General features: G+C 39.8%; 2 protein-coding genes across 2 annotated transcripts in view; both read right to left on the bottom strand.

Moving 5' to 3' along the window:
• LOC143026373 (uncharacterized) overlaps positions 1-25,878 on the bottom strand; it is a 202,633-nt gene that overhangs the window by 7,198 nt on the left and 169,557 nt on the right. The gene's annotated exons all lie outside the window — the stretch shown is intronic.
• On the bottom strand, positions 2,217-24,392 carry LOC143026370 (mitochondrial inner membrane protease subunit 1-like). Its single transcript, XM_076186637.1, has 3 exons — positions 24,276-24,392; positions 14,323-14,520; positions 2,217-4,329 (listed from the first exon to the last, which is right to left on the bottom strand). The coding sequence occupies exons 2-3, from the start codon at positions 14,503-14,505 to the stop codon at positions 4,156-4,158; spliced, it is 357 nt and encodes a 118-aa protein (XP_076042752.1). The 5' UTR covers positions 14,506-14,520; positions 24,276-24,392; the 3' UTR covers positions 2,217-4,155.

The following is a 25,878-nucleotide window of genomic DNA, read 5'->3' as shown; positions in this document are numbered from 1 at the left end:
CTGGCTGATGCTGGCACTGCACGTGAGCTTCCTCAAAGAGGCTTTGTCCACCCGTGGGCCTCAAGGAAGCTATAGGTCGAGTCATGCGAGTGTGTCCCATGGGACCACTTGTGGGTCAGTAAGGTCATGAGATAGCCAAGCCAGAGAAGAGGTGAGGACTGGGAGTGAGGAATACTAACACATTCAGAGCCTTGGATTTGGCTGCACCCCATGCACATGCCTTTGGATCCAGGTTCCTCACATGTATCTCAGAGTGTCCTGTGCAAGACCCTCTCCCTCTGGAGCAAGTTTGGACTAAATTGGCCAACCTGATGATCTTGGTCAAAATCTGTAGCCCTTTAGGTTTTTTGGTGTCATTTTGGCCACTTGCTCTGATTTGACCATCATCTCACCCACAGGTCTAGGGCCACAAAGCCTCCTGCAGATTTCACTTAACCACCCCTCAGACCAAAGGTGTGGGCGCCAGAGGCAGAAAGGCAAAAGTCCTCCCAGTCTCAAATTTGGCTGGGCTCCACACACACATGCTTTGGGTTCAGGTTCTTCATGTGTACCTCATAGTGTGCTGTACAAGACTCTCCCATTGGGGCAAATTTGGACCAAATTGGCTGACCTGACAAATTTGGACAAAATCTGTATTTTTTTTTTTTTGTAATTCTGGCCACTTCCTTTGATTTGGCCACCATCTTAATCACAGGTTCTAGGACCATAATGCCTCCTGTAGATTTCACGGCCATCCCTCGGGCCAAAGGTGTGGACACCAGAGGCAGAAAGGCAAAGCTCCACCCACAGCCTCAAATTTGGCTGGGCCCCACGCACACACCTTTGCATCCAAGTTTCTCACATGTACCTCACAGTGGCCTGTGCATGGCTCTCTCTAGGGCAAGTTTGGTCAAAATAGGCTGACCTGATGATTTTGGTCAAAATCTGTAGGTCCCCTTTAAGTTTTTTATGTCATTTTGCCCACCATCTCATCCACAGGTCTAGGACCACAAGGCCTCTTGCAGATTTCAATTGGCCACCACTCGGGTCAAAGGCGTGGTCACCACAGCCAGAAAGGCAAAAATCCACCCAGATACTCAAATTTGGCTGGGCCCCATGCACACTACTTTGTGTCCAGGTTCCTCACAGTGTCCTGTGCATGACTCTGGAGCAAGTTTGGGCATAATCAGTCGACTTGAAATTTTGGTCAAAATCTGTAGGTCCTTTATTTTCTTTTTTTCTTTTTCTTTTTGTAATTTAGGCCAATTACTGATTTGGCGACCATCTCACCCACAGGTCTAGGTTCATAAGGCCTCCTGCAGATTTCACTTGAACACCTTTCAGGCCAAAGGTGTGAGTGCCAGAGGCAGAAATGCAAAAATCCACCCACAGGTTCAAATTTGGCTGGGCCCCACACACATGCCTTTCAGTCCAGGTTCCTCACAGTGCCCTTTGTACAACTCTCCCTCTTACAGCAAGCTTGGGCATAATCAGCTAACCTGATGTTTTTTGTCAAAATCTGTAGGTTAACCCTTTAGTATTTTTTGGGGGGGTAATTTTGGCCTTTTCCCCCTTTACAAGAAGGGTGGCCAAGTGAAGGCAATACACCCATTCATCACCCTTTTCTTCTTAGCACCTCATGGACAAAGGGTCATCCGTGTTCCCCATCACACTGTTGATGCATGAGAATCATCATTATCCCTCTTTTATATTTGCAATATTTACATTTGTAAACTATTTCAACACATTTTACAAATCTATCACACAAGCTTTCTTCATGAACTGGTTAAATGAAAAAAAAAAATTTCACTGAAGCAAATTTTATTTAACATAGCCTATCATCTACAAAACATGTGCATTATTGCCGAGCCATAAAAGAATAATTCAGTTTACATCTGCATGTTTTTTTGTTTACAAAGAGCTTGGAACACAATGGTAACACACTCCTGAACAGTTTGTCATGATGGTCACTTTGCATTTGTTCTAGTTACAGCAGATGCTGCCAGATTTCATTCAGTCATGGAACTTGCTTCAATTTTTGCTGAGTTACCTCACGCATTTTATCTATTTCAGCTGCCACAAAACAATTTTATCCATTTTAAGGAAACCTCCTGCACTCGAGTTACAGTGAAAAATGCAGGAAGACATATCGAGAAAATTATCTGCAATTCTTTCCTCCTTCAAATATCATTCCTCTTGAACCCCAAAATAGCTGAAATTATCTTGGTGGAAAAGGCATATAAACAGACATCTTTATTTACAAAAGTAATTTGCTTAAATATATATGCACATACAAATCTGAACATGCCCACAATTCAAGTGGTATGTACAAATACTGGGTAGACACCATTTACCCATACAAACCTACTACAGGCCTAAAGACTGGCTTATGGCATTTGGCAATCTTTGTTGTTTGATCTGAAATGGGTATCTGAACTTTTGTAGCTGTAGTGGTAAAATTGGTCAATTTTGGCTGTACGTATCTGTGCTACCAAGAATTGTTATGCAGAAGGGTCAAATGTCATCAATGGTGCATGTTCAGGAAGACATACGTGTTTGTTTCAATGTATATGCACATACAAGTATGTAATGTGTTTACAATTCAAACAGCAACTCTTGTAAAATCCTGATAAAATATACTTCAGTATGTGGCATTTTAAGAACAACTTCATTGATAAGTATTGTACTGAAGCACACCACAATACATCCATACAAAATACATACACATTCAGATCACAAAAACACTCCACAATAAAACTTCAAATTCTAAACTGCACCAGGCTCTCCCAGACATCAACCCAATGAAGTAATCACTCCTATGACAGAACCACACTGTCACAACTGCTTTCAGGTCACTGCCCAGCACTAAAACATCAACACAAAACTGGCCTGACTAGGGACTTTCAACTGTCCCTGATGCAACCACCATACAGAATATACTGAGCACCTAATTCTACACTGCCCTATTCTCACCCTATCCCAACAACAACAGAATCTCTTTTCCGACTGACTTATCGGCTGACTGTGACCATAGCCCCTTCCTAAGGGCTACAAAATCTGCATGAGACCCCTGGGGAAATGGACTGATTGATACAAGAAATTAAAATATTATTTGAGCAACTTCAATCCAATAGTATACAATATTTTCAGTTCCTTCCAGATAATATCAAGTTCACAATTCTTCCAATTTCTTCAAGATAATGAAACCAAAGTTGTTCTATCAACTCAAGAGAGACCATAACGCTTTATTATTTTTTTTCAATAAAAACGTATCACACTTTTCATATATCACACCAGTTTTTATAATGACAGATATTTGTAGTTAGATGAACCCCCAACAAAAATATATTTTTGTCCTCTCACAAAAATTTAAAAGTCATACAGGAAGAAATGCTGAATAACCTATAGTGATTAAATAAAATGTCATCTCACTTCTACATGTAGAAGTTATTTCTTTTTTCAATTTCCCTCTAAATTCAAAGGCATAATTGATGTCATAGACTTAGATGTGTAGGATACCTGGGAAGCTTCATTAACATCAGAAGCTCCTACTTGTAAACACCTCTTTATTCCTGAAAAAGGCAAATTAATATTCAAACATAAATATCTTAAACAAATCTATAAACACTAAAGCTTCAGCTAAATTATATAATGTACATATTTAAATATATATATATATATATATATATATATGATGAACATAGGTAGATAATCTGAATACAGGACACATGCCCCCTCTCTCAGGGGATTTCTTACTGTGACGCCCCTTGGAGCCCTCGACAAAGTAACATTTCATGCTGACAATGCCAAAGGACTCAGTGGTTCTCAACCAAAAGGTCCATACCCTCTTCTAAACATTCACACAATGCTCTCATGGAGTCCACTAACTGAAAATTATCAGCAGGCACATTTCAGGAATTTTCTGTTGGTATCAAGTAACCTCAGGTTCTAAAACGGACTTCACCTGAAAAGGTGGTACATTTTGTGGAACTCCAAAAGTATAAATACCCTAAAAAGAAGTTGAGGACCACTGATGGAAGCTATGATGTTGTCTTAGGGTGATGAGTGCAGAAACAGTTTCAAGATGAAGTTGTCGTCTTTGGGCGAAGATGATTGAAAAAAATTGTCTCAGGGTGTCATCTCCTTCCCCTTCGCAAAGCCCTCCTCTTCCCTCTGTCACCTTTCAATTTCCCATTTATGTGATGTGGTTAGGAGAGCCAGTTCAGACAAGGGCCAGACACGGCAGACAGCCCTCCCTCGGATGAGTCCTGAGGGAACAGCACCAAATGCACGAGAATCAGTGGAGTTCCTGGTGTTGTCACCTTCTAACCAAACATGACCACGGGGTACCTGGAAGGTAAATGAGTGTTCCAATCAGTTTGCATTAAAAAACTTATTTATATATATATATATATATATACCGTATTTTACGGCTTGCAAGACACTGCATCTTGGAAGACGCACCCTAATATTTGATCTTTTCTGTAACTTTATGTAGTTGAATTATTGCGGTACCTTTGGCATAAATCTTTTATAAAACTCTTATGATCTGTTCGTTTGTACCCTGTTTGCGTAGCGAGTTTAGTATTGCTATTTGTTCTACTGAGTCAAAGGCCTTCTCATAATCTACAAAAGCTAAACACAGAGGTATATTGTATTCTGTCGTTTTCTCGATTAGTTGGTTTATCACCTGCAAAAGGTCTAGGGTCGAATATCTGCTCCTAAAGCCTGCCTGTTCTTTCGGTTGGTCTCCATCTAAAGCTTGACTTAGTCTATTTGTAAGGATCTTGGAGAATACTTTATATACATTTGATAGCAAGCTAATGAGTCGATAGTTACTAAGGTCCTTCTGGTCTCCTTTTTTATGAAGCAAAATCACTATAGCATTGCACCACGCATCAGGAATGCTTTCTTGATGTAAGCACTGGGTGTACAACTCAGCTAATTTAATATGAACTAATTTCCCTGCATCTTTCAACAGATCTATCGATATACCATCTTCCCCAGGTACTTTTCCTCGTTTCATAGTTTTTAGAGCAAATTCTACTTCCTTTGTATTCTTTGGTACACTACTAACGTCTACACATGAATTTACTGATTCAACTATGGTCTTCGACGAGAAAAGCTCTTGGTAAAATTCTTCTACTCTTTTTACAATTTTGTCTCTACATTTAATTATTTCTCCATTTCTATCTTTCAAACATATCATTTGCTGTCTTCCTAAAGCATGTTTGCACTCAGTCACTTTAATACTTTTACCCTTCCGAATAGTTTCCTCTATTTCATCCATGTTTCTCTTTCTTTTCTCTAATCTCTGCTTTTTGTTGATAAGCTTGTTTAGTTCTACTCTTTCTATTTTGTCTCTCCTGCTTTTAATCTGCATGGTCCTTCTTTTAATTAGGTAATTTGCAGCTTGGGAGTTTTTGTTTTCTCTAATGTTTTTTGTACTTCCTACTTTCTCTGCCGATTCTCTAATGATATTCACTAAATTCAAATTAATATCTTCCACAGTTTCCTCATTAGTTCTTAGAGCTTCGAATCTATCTTTAATTTCTAATTGAAATTTCTTATTATTATCCTTAACCTTTGCAAGGCTTATTTTCTTTCTTAAAATTAGTTTATTTCTCTCGGCTCTGAAAATGAATTTAGCTGTGCAACCTACCATTCTATGGTCACTACCTATATTGACTTTATTCATCACTGTAACATTGTTAACAATTTTGCTCTCATGTCCTAATATGAAGTATATTTCGTTCTTTGTTGTTCCATTTGGACTTCTCCACGTCCATTTACGACCTACACACTTTTGAAAGTGTTCATTATCCTCATGTCGTAGTTCTCTGCAAAATTTACTAACATCTTGCCTGTCATTTCTTTCACCTACTCCATACTTAGTAATGCACATCTCGCCCATCTTCTTCCCCACTTTAGCATTAAAGTCGCCTAATACCAATGTGTACTTACTTTTTTCTCGATTCATTTCCTGACTTAAATCATCATACAATGACTCAATTTCATTGTCTGAGCTCTGTGAAGTTGGTGCATAAACCTGAACTATTTTCAGAGAGTACCTTTTACACAGCCTAATCACAATCCAAGCTACCCTGTCTGACAAACTCCTGAATTTTACTACGTTACCAGCAACCTCTCAGTTTATCAAGAATCCTACTCCACTAGATCTTTCTTTGTCCTTACCTCTATAATAGAACAGGTGGTGACCATCTTGTAGTTGTATCAGCTTTTCTTTCACTCTTTGGACTTCGCTCAGTCCTACGATGTCCCACTTGTTGTTGTCTAGTTCTTCCATTAAACTCTCCAGCCTGTGATCTTCTGAGAGACTTCTTACGTTGTAAGTATTGATCTTCATTTTCTTCATGTTGTTTAATGTCCAAGACTTGGATCTGCTTGGACAGTGCTTACTCATATTTGGTGCACACTGCCCGTAAGCACATGAGACAATGCGGTTGGATCCTTAGGAGATGATGATCCAACAGGAACGCCTGGTTTTGTTTAGGTTGTGCTGTTCATATTGGCTATGAAGGGGGGTTGGCAGTAATCTCACCTCTGTGCCAACTGGTTTCTGGTGAGATATTTCTCTGGTGTCACCTTATTCATTATATTCGGTGAAGCCCTAGATCCATAGGGTGCCAAGGTCCACACCATCATTATGACGGTACTCCATATATCCATGAGGAGTTTCCCTGTTCGCCATCAGAGATGTGCCAGTTAGCAGTGAGTCCTGCGACTGTGCGTGTGAGCTGCTCTTTGTCTGATCTTTCTTACAAAACATGTTCGATATGGGTGACCCTGCAGAGATTGTCTCTCTATAAACATAGCTTTTGTATTCATTAAGATTCTCAAGCCTATCCACCACGTCAAGGTGTAAACTCTCGCATAGTGTGTATACAGTATATATATATATATATATATATATATATATATATATATATATATATATATATATATATATATATATATATATATTGGAAGTAGGCCATTAATAATGCAGGCGTTGTTAAAGTCAACAGCTGAGATAGCATTATTCTTGTTTATAGAATATCTTTTCTATGTTACGCACCAATGTGCGGTTGTCTGGATGCAGATTTATGAGTAGAGTAAACACAATGGACTTCAGTACTCTACTCAGAAATCTGCATCCAGACGACCGCACATTGGTGCGTAACATAGAAAAGATATTCTATAAACAGAATAATGCTATCTCAGCTGTTGACTTTAACAATGCATATATACATATATATATATATACATATATATATATACATATATATATATATACATATATATATATATATACATATATATATATATCCATATACATATATATATATCCATATACATATACAGGGTGTTCCAAAAAATTTGACGTCATTTTAAATGCCAATATCTAGGAAACTACTCAGTGCATCTCAATGAAACTGCACAAACTTTATGTTGAACATCATAAGTTTTATTGGTTGACATTTCAAAGAAAAAAACAAAGATTTGTAGATTCTATGACCGATTTCACAAATGTTCAATATGAGCGCCGCCTGTGACTCTGCACACGTCAAGTCGGTACTCAAACTCGTGCCAAACACGCTGCAGCATGTCTTTGGTAACATTCTCCAGTGCGGCAGTGATTCTCTGCTTGAGTTCTTCAACGTTAGCAGGAAGAGGGGGGACATAGACGAGTCCTTTCACATATCCCCAGAGGAAAAAATCACACGGTGTCAGGTCAGGTGATCGTGGTGGCCATTTCAGCAGCAAATTGTCTTCCTCACCACCATGCCCGATCCATCTCTCTGGCAGATTCTCATTGAGATAGGCCCGTACAGTGAGCTTCCAGTGAGGTGGAGCCCCGTCCTGTTGAAAAATGAAGCTTTCATGTTCATTTTCAATGAGCTGATCAAATAGCCAGTTCTGAAGCATTTGCAGATAAACATCCCCGTTCACATTTCCTTCAAAGAAAAACGGTCCATGAATTTGATTCTTGGAGATGGCGCAGAACACATTCACTTTTGGTGAGTCCCTCTCGTGCTCAATTGTGGCATGGGGATTTTCTTCGCCCCAAATGCGAACATTATGCTTATTGACTTTGCCATTCGTATGAAACGTGGCTTCATCACTAAAAATTAGACGCTCATCGAACTCGTCTTCTTCAAGTTTCTCTAGCATATCATAGCAGAATTCTTTACGTTTTCGCTTGTCATCTTCCTTTAAAGCCTGAAGGAGCTGCAGCCTGTAGGGTTTCATTTGCAATCGTTTCCTCAGAACGCGTCAAACTGTTGTTCGAGGAATCTGGGTTTTCACACTTGCTCTTCTTACAGACTTCCGGGGACTTCGCAGGAATGTTTCACGAACTTTCTCGACCTTCTCTTCCGATGTTGATGGCCGTCCAGATCCTTTAGCCCTGCATAAGCAGCCTTCCTCTTTAAATTTTTGGTGCCAGGTCCAAATTTGTTTACTAGTTGGTGCATTTTTGGCAAATTTTGCAAAGAAGGCACGCTGCACGGTCTTGGGTGACTGTGTTTGAGCATATTCCAACACGCAAAATGACTTTTCTTTTGAAGTGAACGGCATTTCTCAACCTGAAAAGAGATAAATGTCAAACATTAAACATAAAATCTTGAACTGTTTCTATGCAAGCTGTGAAAATTTGAGGTCGTTTCAACGAAAATTGCCAAAATTATTGGCCTGCGAAATGACGTCAAATTTTTTGGAACACCCTGTATATATATCCATATACATATCCATATCCATATACATATATATATCCATATCCATTTATATATACATATATATATATCCATATCCATTTATATATACATATATATATATCCATATACATATATATATATCCATATACATATATATATATCCATATACATATATATATATCCATATACATATATATATCCATATACATATATATATCCATATACATATATATAATTTATATATATATATATATATATATACACATATATATATATCCATATACATATATATATATATCCATATACATATATATGTATCCATATACATATATATGTATCCATATACATATCATATATATATATAACCCTGAGGTGTTTGGTGAGGTGTCTGTGAGGACAGTGTCATGAAGGGTGCATGAGCTTGGGTACGTGAGTCACCAGCCTGTTGCTAAGCCACTTGTCACCAAGAAGCAGAAAGCCAGAAGGATTGAATTTGCCAAGAAATACTCTCACTGGACTGAGGACGACTGGCTTGACGTTTTGTGGTCTGACGAGGCCACCTTCAGTGTCACCTGTAACTGTGGTGCAAAGGTGTACCGGCGACATGGAAGTGACCCGCTTGACCCTCGGTACGTCAAGGGTACTGTCAAATTCCCTGATACTTTAATGGTGTGGGGCTGTTTCAGCGGCAAGGGCTTGGGGTCATTAGTAGTGTTACCCAAGAACTTAAAAGTGAACCAAAACGTGTACTTGGAGCTTCTGTGTGAAAATTTACCTGAATCATTTGAAAAAACAGGTGCCACAGTTTTTCAGCAGGACGGTGCCCCCTGCCACTGCCATCACTACTTGGCTCAACGACTGTGAAGTGAACTTTAAAAAGGACTGGCCAGGTAATAGCCCTGATTTGAACCCAATTGAAAATTTGTGGCAAATTATAAAGAAGAGGTTACAAGGCAAAGACGTCAGCTCTATACCCAAGCTCGAGGCAGCCATTCAGGAAATTTGGGATAATTTGGAGCCTACAACCCTCCACAACCTAGCTGCTTCACTTCCACGTCGTCTTGAGGCTGTGTTAAAGCGCAAAGGACTCCCAACCAAGTATTAGGCAAGTAAAAATCCAATAAATATAATGATTAATTACATTTTTGTACATTTTTGTTTAGATTCGGTAAGGCGCCGCGAACTTTTGTCAAGCACTGTATATATATATATATATATATAATATATATATATATATATACGCATATATATATATATATATATATATATATATATATATATATATACACATATATATATATACACACACATATATATATACACACATATATATATATAATATATATATATATACATACATGTATATATATATATATACATTTATATATACACACACACATATATATATATATATACATACATATAATATATATATACATACATATATTATATATATATACATACTTATATATTATATATATATATATATATATACATACATATATTATATATATATATACATACATATATTATATATATACATATATATACATATACATATACATATCCCTTGAGGAAGTTTGTGGCAAAGTTTGGGAGAGTATGTGATAGAAGAAAGCTTAATGTGGGTAAAAGTAAGGTGATGAGATGTACAAGGGGTGAAATTGGCGGTAGACTGGAAGTGAGCATTAAGGGAGAGTGACTGGAGGAAATGGATAGTTTTAGATCCTTGGGTGCAAATATGGCAGGAAAAGGTGGAGTGAAGGTGGAGGTAGAATGTAGATTGAGAGAAGCAAGTAAATGCCTTGGTGAATTAAAGAGTGTAATGAGGAATAGACATTTGGGAATGGATGCTAAGCGAAGACTGTATGAAGGAGTGATTGTGCCAACAGCACTGTATGGGGCAGAAACATGGAACATAAGAGAAGAAGAGAGAAGGAGTTTGAATGTGTTTGAGATGAGGTGTCTGAGAAGTATGATGGGGGTTACTAGGCTAGATAGAGTGAGAAATAAGGAGGTGAGGAGGACAGCAGGGGTGGAAAAGGAGCTGGGAGAGAGGGTTGATGAAAGAATATTAGGATGGTTTGGACACATGGAAAGAATGAGTGAAGAAAGACTAGTAAAAGAGGTATGGAAGGCAGATGTGGAGGGAGTGAACTTGAGGGGACGTCCTAGGATGAGGTGGATGGATGGGGTGAAGGGGGCTTTGGGGAAGAGGGGAATGTCTGTTGAGGAAGGATGGGAGAGGATAGAAGGCGGGTGAATGGAGAATGGTTGCATATGGATGATGTTGGGATTGCATGAGGTGGAATGGGCGGGGGGATGGGGGGTAAGGTAGTATGTGTGAGCAAAATTTGACAGCCCGAAGGGATTTCTCTCCGACTTCTCCTTTTATGCAATGGGGGGACAGAGAGGGGGGGTCGCCAATTTAATGAAGTGGCCTTGCTGTGGATGTGCTGTGTCTTGTGACACTGATTCTGACCCAGGGCAGTGGACAGGGTGCAGGGATGACCCTTCATCCAGGAGGTGCTAATATAAGAGGGAGGGTGGAGGGGTGTGGAGTGTATTCAGGGACGGAATGGGTGGAAATGATTTTATGCCTTTTCTTTTTTGGCTACCTCCCTTGTAAGGGGGAAAAAGCCTTGGTATACCCTTGTACATCTCATCACCTTAATTTTACCCACATTTATCTTCAGCTTTCTTCTTTCACACACTCTCCCGAACTCTGTCACCAACTTCCTCAATCCCTCCTCCATTCCTGCCACAAGTGCAGTGTCGTCTGCAAACAACAGCTGGCTCACCTCCCACTTTTCTCCATTTTTACTTTAACCATCTCCAACCCCTGACCCACCACCCTTGCATTTACCTCTCGCACCACCCCATCCATGTATAAATTGAACAGCCAGGGAGACATAATGCATCCTTGACTAAGTCCCACCTTTACCTCGAACCACTCACTCTTTCCATTTCTAATCCTGACACATGCTCTACTACTCTCGTAAAAACTCTTGACAGCTCCCAGAAGCTTTCCTCCTATCCCATATATCTGCATAACCTCCCACAGTGCCTTCCTGTCTACAATGTCATAAGCCTTTTCCAGATCCATAAAAGCCCAAAAAATATCCTTACCCTTTCATATAGCTTTCTCTCACATATCTGTCTTACCACAAAAATCTGATCTACACAACCTGTACACGTCCTAAATCCACACTGTTCCTCACCAATTACTCCTTCTGTTCCTCTCCTAATCCTCTCAATCAAGATCCTCCCATAAGCGTTCCCAACTATACTTAACAAGATGATCCCTCTGAAACTACTACACTCACACTTGTCCCCCTTTACATTGTAAAGTGGAACTATACAGGCACTCCTCCAGTCCTCCGACACTCTACCCTCTCTCCAGCAAACATTAAATAACCTCACCAGCCAGTCCACCATCACTGTACCTCCTTTTTTAGACATTCTGCATGGCATCCATCCAGTCCAGGTGCCTTACCTGCTTTCATCATCCTAACAACTGCCTTCACTTCATCCTTCCTTATTTCTATTCCATTATCCTCACTCATCACGGTCATTTTTTTAGCACTTCCCACTGCAAGTATCTTTCCCTCCCTATCCTCCTTCACATTTAGCAACTCCCTAAAATATTCTGCCAATCTTCCCCTTACTGCCTTCTCTTTCATTATCATCTCTCCATCTGCACCTTTTACCTTTTCTTCTCTACTTGATTCGCCTCCTCTTCCTCTCTTAATTTTTTTCCAAAACATAAAAAGAAGTGTAAGAGAGAGAAATGATTGATAATTTTACTCTGGCTGCCATAAAATTATTCTATTCAAGAAATCTTTGGTCAAAGTGTTCAAAATACAAGTTACATGTTTACATCTTACAATCAATGATAGGATGAAAGCCTAGGGATGTACAAGATGAAGTAGACATACATACATATACTAAAGGCTTTTCCCCCTTACATGGGGGGTAGCCAATAAGAAAAAGGCATAGAAATCACTCCCACCCATTTCATTTCCCACATGTTCCACTCCCCTCCACCCTCCCTCCTATCTTGGCACCTCCTGGATGACGGGTCATCCCTGAATCCTGTCCACTGCCCTGGGTCAGAAGCAGTGTTGCAAGACACAGCACATCCACAGCAAGGCAGCTTCATAAATTTGGCAACTCCCCCTCTCCGTCCCCTCATGCAGGAAAGGAGAAGACAGGGAGAAATCCCTTCGGGCTGTGTCAAATTTTTTCTCATACAAACTTCCTCACCCCCCATCTCCCACCCACTCACCCTCATGCATCACAGCCTCATCTATACACAACCCTTCTCCATTCACCCTTATCTTCTGTCCTCTCCCATCCTTCCTCTACAGACATTCCTATCTTTTGTAAAGCCCCTTTCACCCCATCCATCCATCTCATCCTAGGACACCCCCTCATATTTACTCCTTCCACCTCCGCCTTCCACACTTCTTTTACTAATCTTTCTTCACTCATTCTTTCCATGTGTCTAAACCATCCTAATACTCTTTCATCAACCCTATCTCCCAGTTCCCTTTCCACCCCTGTTCTCCTCCTCACCTCCTCATTTCTCACTCTATCCAGCCTAGTAACCCCTATCATACTTCTCAGATATTTCATCTCACATTCAAACTCCTTCTCTCTTCCTATCTCATGTTCCATGTTTCTGCCCCATACATTGCTGTTGGCACAATCATATAACCTCCTCTTAGTATCCATTCCCAGATGTCTATTTCTCATTACACTCTTTAATCCACCAAGGCATTTACTCGCTTCTCTCAATCTACATTCTACCTCCACCCCCACTCCTCCCTTTCCTGTCACATTTGCACTCAAGTATCTGAAACTATCCCTCTTCCTCCAGTTTCTCACCCTTAATGCTCACTTCCAGCCTACTGTCACTCTCTCCCCTTGTACATCTCATCACCTTACTTTTACCCACATTTATCTTCAGCTTCCTTCTTTCACACACCTTCTCAAACTCTGTCACCAACTTCCTCAATCCCTCCTCTGATCCTGCTACAAGCACAGTTTCATTAGCAAACAACAGCTGGCTCACCTCCCACTTTTCTCCATATTCTTTAATCATCTCTTACCCCTGACCCACTACCCTTGCATTCACCTCTCGCACCACCCCCATCCATGTAAAGATTGAACAGCCAGGGCGACATAACACACCCCTGACAAAGTCCCACCTTTACCTCAAAGCATTCACTGTCTCCATTTCTAATCCTAACGCAAGCTCTACTACTCTCATAAAAACTCTTGACTGCCCTTAACAGCTTTCCTCCTATCCCATATATCTGCAGTACCTCCCATAGTACCTTCCTGTCTACCCTGTCGTAAGCCTTTTCCAGATCCATAAAAGCCCAAAAAAACATCCTTACCTTTTCCTATAGCTTTCTCACATATCTGTCTTACCACAAAAATCTGATCTACACATCCCATACCTGTCCTAAAACCACACTGTTCCTCACCAATTACTCCCTCACAGAAGATGAATATCATGACAAGATACAAAATGCACAAAATGGAAATTATAGGCACTTATTGATTGGGGTAGAATAAAAATGTTGTTCAAAACCTAGTAGAATGAGTAACATCTTACAATGTATGTGGCAAATCCATTTTTGACCTTGTCTCCTTCCAAGCCTGTGACCCGTTTGCAGATGTGCTGCCGAGGATTAGAGGGTGACCTGGCAATAATGATGTCGCCTCGCCTGATGCGGTTCAGGCGTGGGGTGATGTGTTCCGTCAGGATGACATCCTCGGAATAAATGGTGGGCTCCATAGAGGGACCTTTACACTGCAACAGAGTAATTTGGAACATGTCAAAAAATATACAATGCAGCTATACATCAAAATATGCACCTACAAAGCCAACTGAATCTCTCAGTGTCTGCATCTTTTAGGCTACACAGATTCATTTCAGATAAATGTGGTTGCATTAACACAACTCAACAGCATTGATTTACGATTATTGTATGTATAGCTTTGGGGTACTGGCTGCTTGTTATTGTGGCAAAGTAGCATGCAGTCGATACTTTAGGGTCTATATGGGGCACCCCTACGGACCAGAGCCACACATCATTTTGTCTATGATAGAGGAAAACTCTGTTCATAGAGAAATGACGACACTTTTATACTACGACTGTCCCTCCGTTATGCTGTCCCCCAACCCCTTGTTGCTGTCCTGTACTATTTCTCTGAGTATTCTTTTTCTGTGATGGGGGAAAAGAATACTGCCACCAAGTATTCCCACTTGGATCGTAAGAGGCGAGAAGAAAGGGACGGGGATTGGGACTAGGCATTCTTCTCCTTGTAGCCCCACAGGGGACATTCCTAAACAAAAAAGAGAAGGCATAAGAGAGTCTGGAAGTTCTCAGACCAGCACCCTAAGGTTTGGGTCTTTTAACGTGCGTGGATGTGGTACAGATGAGAGTAAAAGGGAAGAGATAGGTAGTATGTTTGTGAGAAGAAAGATGGATGTGTTGGCTTGAGTGAAACTAAGTTGAAAGGGAAGGGTGAGTGTAAGTTTGGGAGTGTAAGTGGGAGGTTATCAGGAGTGAAGAGAGGGCGAGGGAGGGAAGGGGTGGCTATTCTAGTAAGTGAAGAAATAGGTAAACGGGTAGTGGAGTGGAAGGAGGTTTCCTCAAGGATAATGTGGATGAAGGTGAAACTGGGGAAGGAGATGTGGGTCTTTGTAAGTGCATATAGGCCTGGCAGTGAGAAGAGTGTAGAAGAAAGGGAGGCCTTTTGGAGAGATTTAAATGAGTGCATAGAGGATTTAGGAAGAAATGTCAATGTAATAGTACTGGGAGACCTTAAGGCTAGGGTAGGAAATGGTCCAATCGATGGAGTGGTTGGGAAATGTGGAGTTCCAGGAAAGAATCGTAGTGGAGAGTTGATGGTGGAAATGTGTCTAGAGAGTTGATGATAGCAAATACAGTGTTTCGGAAGAAAGTCAAGCATAAGTACACATGGGAGAGGGTGGTGGAGGGAAGGGTGGTAGATAGAGCGCTAATGGATTATGTAGTGGTAAATAGGATTATGATAGGAAGAGTTAAGGATGTACATGTGCTAAGGGGAAAGGGTGGGGGAATATCAGATCATTTTTTGGTGGAAGGTAAGTTGAGATTGGAGGATAGATGGAGGAGGAAAGGGACAAAATGTAGGGAGGTTCTTAGAGTGAACTCCTTGAATGAAAAGGAAAAGGAGAAGGAGTATGGAAAGAAGCTGAAGGAGGAGTGGGAGGGAGTAAAGGATAGAGTAGAGCTGGGTGTGGAGGAGGAATGGGGATGGTTCAAGGAGGGAGTCATAAAGTGTGCAAGGATGGTGTGTGGAACAAGGACAGGGGGAAATAGAAGAAAGGGTAGTGAATGGTGGGATGAGGAAACAAAGAAGGTTGTAGAAGAGAAGAAGCGAGCTTTCACAGATTGGTTACAAAATAGGACGAGGGAGTTATACAAGAGGTACAAAGAAAAGAAAAGAGAAGTAAAGAAAAAGGTAAAGGTTGCAAAGAGGAGAGCAGATGTGAAATGGGGTAAGAGTATGACAGAAAATTTTGAAAGTAATAAAAATTTTGAAAGTAATAAAAATATGTTTTGGAAAGAAATTAAGAGAGGAAGAGGAGGCAAATCAAGTAGAGAAGAAAAGGTAAAAGGTGCAGATGGAGAGATGATGATGGAAGAGAAGGCAGTAAGGGGAAGATGGGCAGAATATTTTAGGGAGTTGCTTAATGTGAAGGATAGGGAGGGAAAGATAGCTGCAGTGGGAAATGCAAAGAAAATGAGAGTGATGAGTGAGGATAATGGAGGAGAAATAAGGAAGGATGAGGTGAAGGCAGTTGTTAAGATGATTAAAGCAGGTAAGGCACCTGGTCTGGATGGATGCCATGCAGAATGTCTGAAAAAGGGAGGTACAGTGATGGTGGACTGGTTGGTGAGGTTATTTAATGTTTGCTGGAGAGAGGGTATAGTACCGGAGGACTGGAGGAGTGCCTGTATAGTTCCTCTTTACAAGGGAAAAGGGGACAAGTGTGAATGTAGTAGTTTCAGAGGGATTAGCTTGTTAAGTGTAGTTGGGAACGCTTATGGGAGGATCTTGATTGAGAGGATTAGGAGAGGAACAGAAGGAGTAATTGGTGAGGAACAGTGTGGATTTAGGACAGGTAGAGGTTGTGTAGATCAGATCTTTGTGGTAAGACAGATATGTGAGAAAGCTATAGGAAAGGGGAAGGATGTTTTTTGGGCTTTTATGGATCTGGAAAAGGCTTATGATAGGGTAGACAGAAAGGCACTGTGGGAGGTTATGCAGATATATGGGATAGGAGGAAAGCTTCTGGGAGCTGTCAAGAGTTTTTATGAGAGTAGTAGAGCTTGTGTCAGGATTGGAAATGGAGAGAGTGAGTGGTTCGAGGTAAAGGTGGGACTTTGTCAAGGATGCGTTATGCCCTGGCTGTTCAACTTATACATGGATGGGGTGGTGTGAGAGGTAAATGCAAGGGATTGGAGATGGTTAAAGAAAATGGAGAAAAATGGGAGGTAAGCTAGCTGTTGTTTGCGGACGACACTGCGCTTGTGGCAGGATTGGAGGAGGGATTGAGGAAGTTGGTGGCAGAGTTTGGGAGAGTATGTGATAGAAGAAAGCTAAAGATAAATGTGGGTAAAAGTAAGGTGATGAGATGTACAAGGGGTGAAAGTGGCGGTAGATTGGAGGTGAGCATTAAGGGAGAGCGACTGGAGGAAGTGGATAGTTTTAGATACTTGGGTGCAAATGTGGCAGAAAAAGGTGGAGTGAAGGTGGAGGTAGAATGTAGATTGAGAGAAGCGAGTAAATGTCTTGGTGGATTAAAGAGTGTAATGAGGAATAGACATTTGGGATTGGATGCTAAGAGGAGACTGTATGAAGGAGTGATTGTGCCAACAGCACTGTATGGGGTGGAAACATGAAACATAAGAGAGGAAGAGAGGAGTTTGAATGTGTTTGAGATGAGGTGTCTGAGAAGTATGATGGGGGTTACTAGGCTAGATAGAGTGATAAATGAGGAGGTGAGGAGAACGGTGTGAAAAAGGAGCTGGGAGATAGGGTTGATGAAAGAATATTAGGATGGTTTGGACACATGGAAAGAATGAGTGAAGAAAGACTAGTAAAAGAGGTATGGAAGGCAGATGTGGAGGGAGTGAACTTGAGGGGACGTCCTAGGATGAGGTGGATGGATGGGGTGAAGGGGGCTTTGGGAAAGAGGGGAATGTCTGTTGAGGAAGGACGGGAGAGGACAGAAGACAGGAGTGAATGGAGAATGGTTGTATATGGATGATGTGATTGCATGAGGTGGAATGGGCGGGGGGGTGGCGGATGAGGTGGTATGTGTGAGCAAAATTTGACGCAGCCCAAAAAGATTACTCCCCGTCCTCTCCTTTTATGCAATGGGGGATTGAGAGGGGGGGGGGTTCTCCGATTTAATGAAGCGGCCTTGCTGTGGATGTGCTGTGTCTTGCGACACTGCTTCTGACCCAGGGCAGTGGACAAGGTGCAGGGATGACCCGTCATCCAGGAGGTGCTCAGATAAGAGGGAGGGTGGAGGGGTGTGGAGTGTATTCAGGGATGGAATGGGTGGAAATGATTTTATGCCTTTCCCTTTTTGGCTACCTCCCTTGTAAGGGGGAAAAAGCCTTGGTATATGTATGTATGTATAGCTTTGTGTAAATTCCAGAGGCAAACAGGAACTCAATCCTATTTTTCCAACCAAACTTAGGATAGTAATCACATTGCAGAAATCCATATTATCACATACATAGCAGGAGTGCTGTATTAAAATTTCTATTTTGTATTGTCCATAGATTTTCTATGTATTCATTGCAAACCAAGCTATGAATACTTAGTGTAGTTCTAAGTGCTGCCTGTAAGATTTTTCTGTTGTCTGAAACCTGTTCTTGCTGTTATTCTGCATACATTCAGTTTCTTGTATGTAAAATGTGAGACCCAGTACAGTAATAGAATAATTTCATTTAATGGAAGGGGCTAGTCGATCAGTGAGATTACTGGGTATTTCCTGGATTTATAGTTGTCAGGAGTGAACAGTGATACAGAATACTTTTGTGGGAATGTAGACAGTGGGTGTGTTTCATCTATGGTAACTTGCATGAACTTAGTGGTAGATATATAATGGATCTGAAATCTACAGTAATGTACAAGCCTAAAGCTATGACTCAGGCAATGTGTGTGTATTATGATATGTCTGAATTTTGACACAGACTTAATAAGCTTACATCTATTATGAGTTTCCTCAAACAAGAATCTATCAGTTTACATGGTTAGAATGACAACTTATCTAACTGGGAAATGGGGTCACTCTACTAAGGTAAAGTTGTTTTTGTACAACATACTTAAAAGAGCCTTTTATGGAAGTAAATGCTGCATTATATAAATAAAAAGTGAAAACAAAAAGTGTGAAAATAAATCACATTTAAATAATCTAAATCCTTATCATGGAGCCCTTTTAGAAGGCCAGTAGCCACTGGAGGGTATACAAGAGTGGGTTTAGCCTAATCCCAGGAGTGTTAAGATATACATACATACATATACCAAAGGCTTTTTTCCCTTTACATGGGAGGTATCCAAAAAGAAAAAGGCATAGAAACCACTCCCACCATTCCCCCACTCTCTTCCCTTAGCACATGTACATCCTTAACTCTTCCTACCATACTGCTGGTCACCACTATATAGTCCATTAATGCTCTGTCACCCTTCCATCCACCACCCTCTCCCATGTGTACTTATGTTTGACTTTCTTCCTAAACAACATATTTACTATCATCAACTTTCTTTCAAGACACATCTCCACCATCAACTCTCCACTACAATTTTTCCCTGGAACTCCATACTTCCCAATCACTCCGTCTATTGGTTCGTTTCTTACCCTAGCATTTAGGTCTCCCAATACAACTACATTGACATTTCTCCCTAATCCCTCTATGCACTCATTCAAATCTACCCAAAAAGCCTCCCTTTCCTCTACGCTCTTCTCACTACCAGGCCCATATGCACTTACAAAAACCCACATCTCCCTTCATAGCTTCACCTTCATCCACATCAATCATGAAGAAACCTCCTTCCACTCCACTTACTAGTATAGCCACCCCATCTCTCCCTCATCCCCTCTTCACTCCTGAGAACCTACTAACTACACTTCCCCTCCCTTTCAATTTAATTTCACTCAAAGCTAACACATACATACATTTTTCTTCTCACAAGCATATCTCTTCCCTTTTACTCTAATCTGCACCACATCCATGCACATTAAAAGACCCAAACCTTAGGGTACTGGTTGGAAAACTCCTGTTAAGATATAAAAATTATAATAACTTTATAAACAATAAAACAAAATCTATCATGTAGCCCTAGTGATATATTGTAGTATAATATTTTGTACAACAAAACTTAATTCAATACATGTTAGTACAAGATGTTCTAGAAATACATGTAAAAAGAAAATTACAAAAAACTTTAGTCCCCTATATGAAAGAAACAAGAGCTATAAAAATTCATGTCTTGGCTATGGGCCTGCCTTTTAGGCACTCCAAATCTTTCATCATAGTGCTCTAAGACTAGTGTTTAACACTGAGCTATTAACACAACACTTACAACAACAAAAATCTGCTACAAATTCGAGTGTGCAGTGTGCGATGCAACCATACTGGATCATATATCCTGTGACTCCAAGCCATCGCCCGAGGATCCGAGTCATTCGTGACCCAGCCATACCAACTACTCAGGCGGAAAATGCATGGCCCAAATGCATCTGGAAGCTTCAAATAAAACAAGTTTTATTATGAGACTCCCTAATTGGGTATTGACTACATAATCTTAATCAGTCAATATTTACTGGACTTCAGTGGCTTCTTTATAGACTACAGTCACTCAGCATTCCTTATGATCAGAAACAAACCAATCAATCAAGTGTTACCTCTAGTTTCACTAGGTGGAAAACCCACAACCTCATAGTGGCTGGCAATGATCCTCAGAACCTCCTACATATCTCCCTAGGTAGAAACTTTGAACTGCTGTCTGTGTTGTACTAATGTGGGACCATTTCTATGTCATTACTTAAAAGTGGTAAGAATAGGAGAGCAAACACTGGTTGTCAGCTCTCCATGTATGGAAAAGTGTAATAAATACAATTCAAGTTAACAGAGAGAGCTGTGGGGCTCAGTCTGAAGATAAGAGTGTCAGCCCCTCAAGGATGATTGGTTTCGAGAATAGCCAGGTTTGGTGTCTACCTTGCTAGACCACAACATCCAGGTCATCTATGGTATAAAAGTCAATTTATAGTTTCACCCAACCATAGAATTTGATATGTGGCTTATATGTTTCTAGTGAGAAATGATGTGATATGAACGATGGTGTACATCATTTCAGTCGCAAATGTGTAATTTTGAAGTAATTAAGTATTGAAATTATGCACTTATGCATACATCTCCCGAACACATAAGTGTGAGAAATCGGGGTTTTTGGGTGGGGAAGACTAATAAATGGAGTAATGCGTGTTGCAAAACAGGTATAAAATGAAGACCAAAGAAACACACAAAAAAACAAAAATATCCCATTTCGGCGGGTACCGCGCATGGCGCCATGTTTGTTTACTAATGATTGTAAGTATTTGTGACTATAACCGCTAGATTTAGGGAAGCCGCTCGCGCAAGAGTTGGTAACCGTAAACTAACCTAACCTAACGGAGGTAACATTAGTTTACGTTTAGGAAGTCTTGCATGGCTGGAGTGGACTTCGCTAAATGTAAGCTGATCTAGCGAGACATTTTTCGAGTCGTTGGGGAAAATAAACATGGCCGCTCGTGTTAGGAGGGACTCCGGCCCTAAAATGTGATTTTTATGTTTTTTTTTTTTTTTCTTTTAAGTGTTTTTGTTCATTTTATACCTGTTTTGCAACGTGCATTAATCCATTTATTAGTCTTCTCCAACCCGATTTCCCACACTTATGCATTCGGGAGATGTACACATAAGTGCATAACTTCAATATTCAATTACTTCAAAAATACGCATTTGCGACGGAAATGATGTACACCATCGTTCATATCACAACATTTCTCACCAGAAACACATAAGCCACATATCAAATTTCATGGTTGGGTGAAACTATAAATTGTCCAAAAAAATAAATCTCCACTCATAAAAGGAATGCTGAGACACCATTATCTTAATAAACTTCACGAGAGGACGGAACTTTTATTAGTACAGCGTTTTGCTTGTTAAAGCTATGACAAGCAAAACATCGTACTAATAAAGACTATCCTCACATAGTGTCTATTTCTACAGACTTGTCGGCAACTGCCACTTTCATATAAACAGACACCGTTATTCCTCATTTCTGTTGTCCTTATTTCTCTCCTTTGCCATTCCTAGGAGCCCCCGACATCAAATAACCATAAATCAACACATTCCACATATCAAAAGTTCATTAGCATATAGTGCATATAGTTTTCGGTAAATATTTAGAAGTGCACGCCTACACAATATAGCATTAGAAAATTAGATATTAATTTTGTAAATTATAATACATTAAAGTAATATATGTTTTTCTTGGAGGAAATCAGTGACAGAAAAGTTGTTGAAAGAGATACTCTAATGAACATAGCTGCTGCGACTGCTTGAGATGCCATCTTTGTTTTGGTAGATGTGTAGGTCAACAAAAAAACCTGCATTTAGTAATGCAGTATCTGTAATTCTAGAGGTCATCGTCTCTGTCTTCAACCTGTAAATCTATCAAAAAGATGACATCTCAAGGAGTTGCTGCAACTGTGTATTGTTTTTAGCAGCATTTTCTGTAATTGATTTCCACCAAAAAAACTATATTATGTTCATGTATTATAATTTACAAAATTAATATCTAATTTTCTAATGCTATATCGCATACGTGTGCATTTCTAAAAAAAAGTACATTTTTTTCTCATAAAGTAAATGCATATCTGACCAAAAGTATGCCACACTATAGGGTTCGACTATTTTCTAGTCCTGCAGAAATACGCTAACCCATGCTTCAGGTGGCTAGGCCATGCATTAGTACAGTTTCCCATTTCAATGAACATGTGGATTCTGCCCTTTCAAGCATATCAGGTTATTGGGTTACGTTAAATTAGATTTTAGTTTTCCCGGTTAGATTATTTCTATTTCTTGTTTTTGATGCATCAGAAAGTGCCACATTAAGTTAAGAAGGGTACTATGAAGGCTGCTTGAATATGGCATAATACTGAACCAGATTCTGTCAGAACTTGCATCAGCAGCTGATTACAGCATACTGTTTAAGCTGCAGTAACAATACTCTTGTGATAATCTAGGGTCTGCATAAAGCCTATTAGAAAGTTATTTTGGTACTGATCAGCCTCAGTTTTTTTTTTTTTTTTTTTTTTTTGTTCATCAATTGCTCTACTGACTATTTACGAAGCTGCACCAATGATAGACCTAACATACTGATTACTGAACTTCACTAAATCATGAACTTACAATGAAAAGACAAATTTAATGTACTTCACCAGAACGAAGTACATTCTACAATATTTTATATTCTTAGATTCTACCTTTAAAATTACAAAGCGGCTTACCTGTTACATAACACAAAACAGTCATTAAACAGGAAAAACACCGTCAATGTAGAGTATGGTTGTGCTATAGAATTAAATTACTCTCAATTCATATACAATACTCAGCGAATATTATTTGTGATGACAAAGGTACCAAACAAGTTAATGTGTAGGTCTACCTTTTCTTAACACAGTCACTCTGTCCCTCGGTTTTTCTCTTATTTTGAACGTTATACCTCAACTATGCATTACAGATAATCGATATAACCATCGCATACACAATAAAATACAACTGTGTAGGTAGACAGAGTTGTTTTACAAACATTAAATGGCTTTGTTTACCTATATTTTCCACTACTCCATGTTTACAAACTCTTGAACATTACACATGCGCAACTGTTGGTAACCCTGGGAACTACAATTTTGCGATTTAAACTTTCCGTATTCAGAATATTTGATGTGAATAAAATAAAAATAATATATAAAACGATGATTTTCTGTGTTTCTATTTCACTGTATTATAAATCCAATGCGGTAGCATGTGACGCACCGATATGTGCACTTGTTATATTTCAGTTTTGAATTAGTTTTTGTGCACAGCATGAAATTTATGTTCATAGAGTACCCATCCAACATTGCTAGTCGGCGAAATAAAACGAAACAAGCTAATAAAAATAGATTATGGCGTCCTAAAAATGACCTCCATTAAAAGTCAATTGAATGCTATAATTTCAGTGCCAGATTAGTCATTTGCTATTAAAATCCAATAACATTGTGGAAATCATACCGATGTGCTGTATCTTGAATAAATCAAATAAACATTTTATTTTATCCAGTGACAACTATTTGTGAATGTTAGTCTAATATATGCCCAGTAATGGTATCGTTTTTGTTTTAAAATCAACATAAAAATCAGTGGCATACTGTTTGCATTTGAGAGAAGATACGAGAACACAGCCTATTACCTGGGTTAGTCGACAGCAACAACGAAGCCTAGTGTCCTCCTCAGGGACCTTTCTGAATACAAAGATACGGTACGATAAGGTGGCGACAAATGTAGTTACTCTTGAAGTGTAGTTCGAGTCAAGAAGCAAATCGACAGTTTATTGCGGATTTCTATAATTTTGTTTTAGCAAACTACAATCTATCTCGGTCGACATATATCGACAAAGTAAAAAAGATTGATAAAATATAACATTGACAAAGAAAAATGCTACAAACTAATTTAGTTCTAGTCATATATGTATTGTTCTAATCTAAATTTGTTTACGGTCGCCCATAGATCATAGATTTTGGAATTCATTATTGAAACAGGCGGTAGTCCTCCAACCTACTAAGCCCATTCAATACTGTTTTGAGGATGTTTATAAGATATGCATTTATATACATACATACATACATACATACATACATATATATGTATATATATATATATATATATATATATATATATATGTATATATATATGTATATATATAAATATATATATATACATATATATGTATATATATATATATATATATATATATATATATATATATATATATATATAAGTCTAAATAAAAATATTCTTCTAAAAACGCTGTGGAAGTCGGGGACAGGTGGTATTACGGTGACACTTTGTCCTAAAAATATTCTTGAAAAAGCGCTTGGGTAAGTCGGGGTCAGGTGGTATTCTTCTTCTTCTTCTTCTTCTTCTTCTTCTTCTTCTTCTTCTTCTTCTTCTTCTTCTTCTTCTTCTTCTTCTTCGCGTTCTTCTTCGCGTTCTTCTTCGCGTTCTTCGCGTTCTTCTTCGCGTTCTTCGCGTTCTTCTTCGCGTTCTTCTTCGCGTTCTTCGCGTTCTTCTTCTTCTTCTTCTTCTTCTTCTTCTTCTTCTTCTTCTTCTTCTTCTTCTTCTTCTTCTTCTTCTTCTTCTTCTTCTTCTTCTTCCTCGCGTTCTTCTACGCGTTTTTTTCGCGTTCTTCTTCGCGTTTTTCTTCACATTCTTCTTTGCATTCTTCTTCGCGTTCTTCTTCGCGTTCTTCTTCTTCACGTTCTTCTTCCTCGCGTTCTTCTTCCTCGCGTTCTTCTTCGCGTTCTTCTTCGCATTCTACTTCGTGTTCTTCTTCGCGTTCTTCTTCGCGTTCTTCTTCCTCGCGTTCTTCTTCGCGTTCTTCTTCGTGCTGGGGATCCCGTGTTGGGGTTCCACCCCGAGGCCGAGGCCGAAGGGGAAAACGAGGGATTAGAGCGCGGAAAGCTGCTGCCGTAGGCCGCTGTTTGCGCAGCCAAGCCCCCGGCGAAGCCCGCGGCTTGTATATATATATATATATATTCGTAAATAGCTGGAGTCCAGGAACCATTATTACGGGAGAAAGCGACTGAATACAAAGAATGAAGCCATCCAGTTCGAGATGGAGAAAGAGGAGAACGGTCAATTGCCATTCCTGGATGTCATGGTGACGAGAAGCGGGTCCACACTGATGACGGGGGTTTATAGAAAGGACACCCATACAGACCGGCTTCTGGACTATGGCAGCTGTCATCCGGCCACCCACAAAAGAAGTGTGATTAAGACTCTGTGGTCTAGGG

This window comes from Oratosquilla oratoria, chromosome 6, assembly GCF_046742065.1.
Source record: "Oratosquilla oratoria isolate Oo_2021 chromosome 6, ASM4674206v1, whole genome shotgun sequence".
NCBI classification, from domain to species: Eukaryota; Metazoa; Arthropoda; class Malacostraca; order Stomatopoda; family Squillidae; genus Oratosquilla; species Oratosquilla oratoria.
This window is presented reverse-complemented; position numbering and strand designations above follow the sequence as displayed.

Bases quoted from the DNA above. Each gene is read 5' to 3' on its own strand.
- LOC143026370 (XM_076186637.1), bottom strand. From the start codon at position 14,505: ATGGAGCCCACCATTTATTCCGAGGATGTCATCCTGACGGAACACATC. The intron at 4,330-14,322 runs GTAAGATGTTAC...TTTACCTTCCAG, and splicing joins ATGGATTTGCCACATACATT to GTACCCCGTGGTCATGTTTG.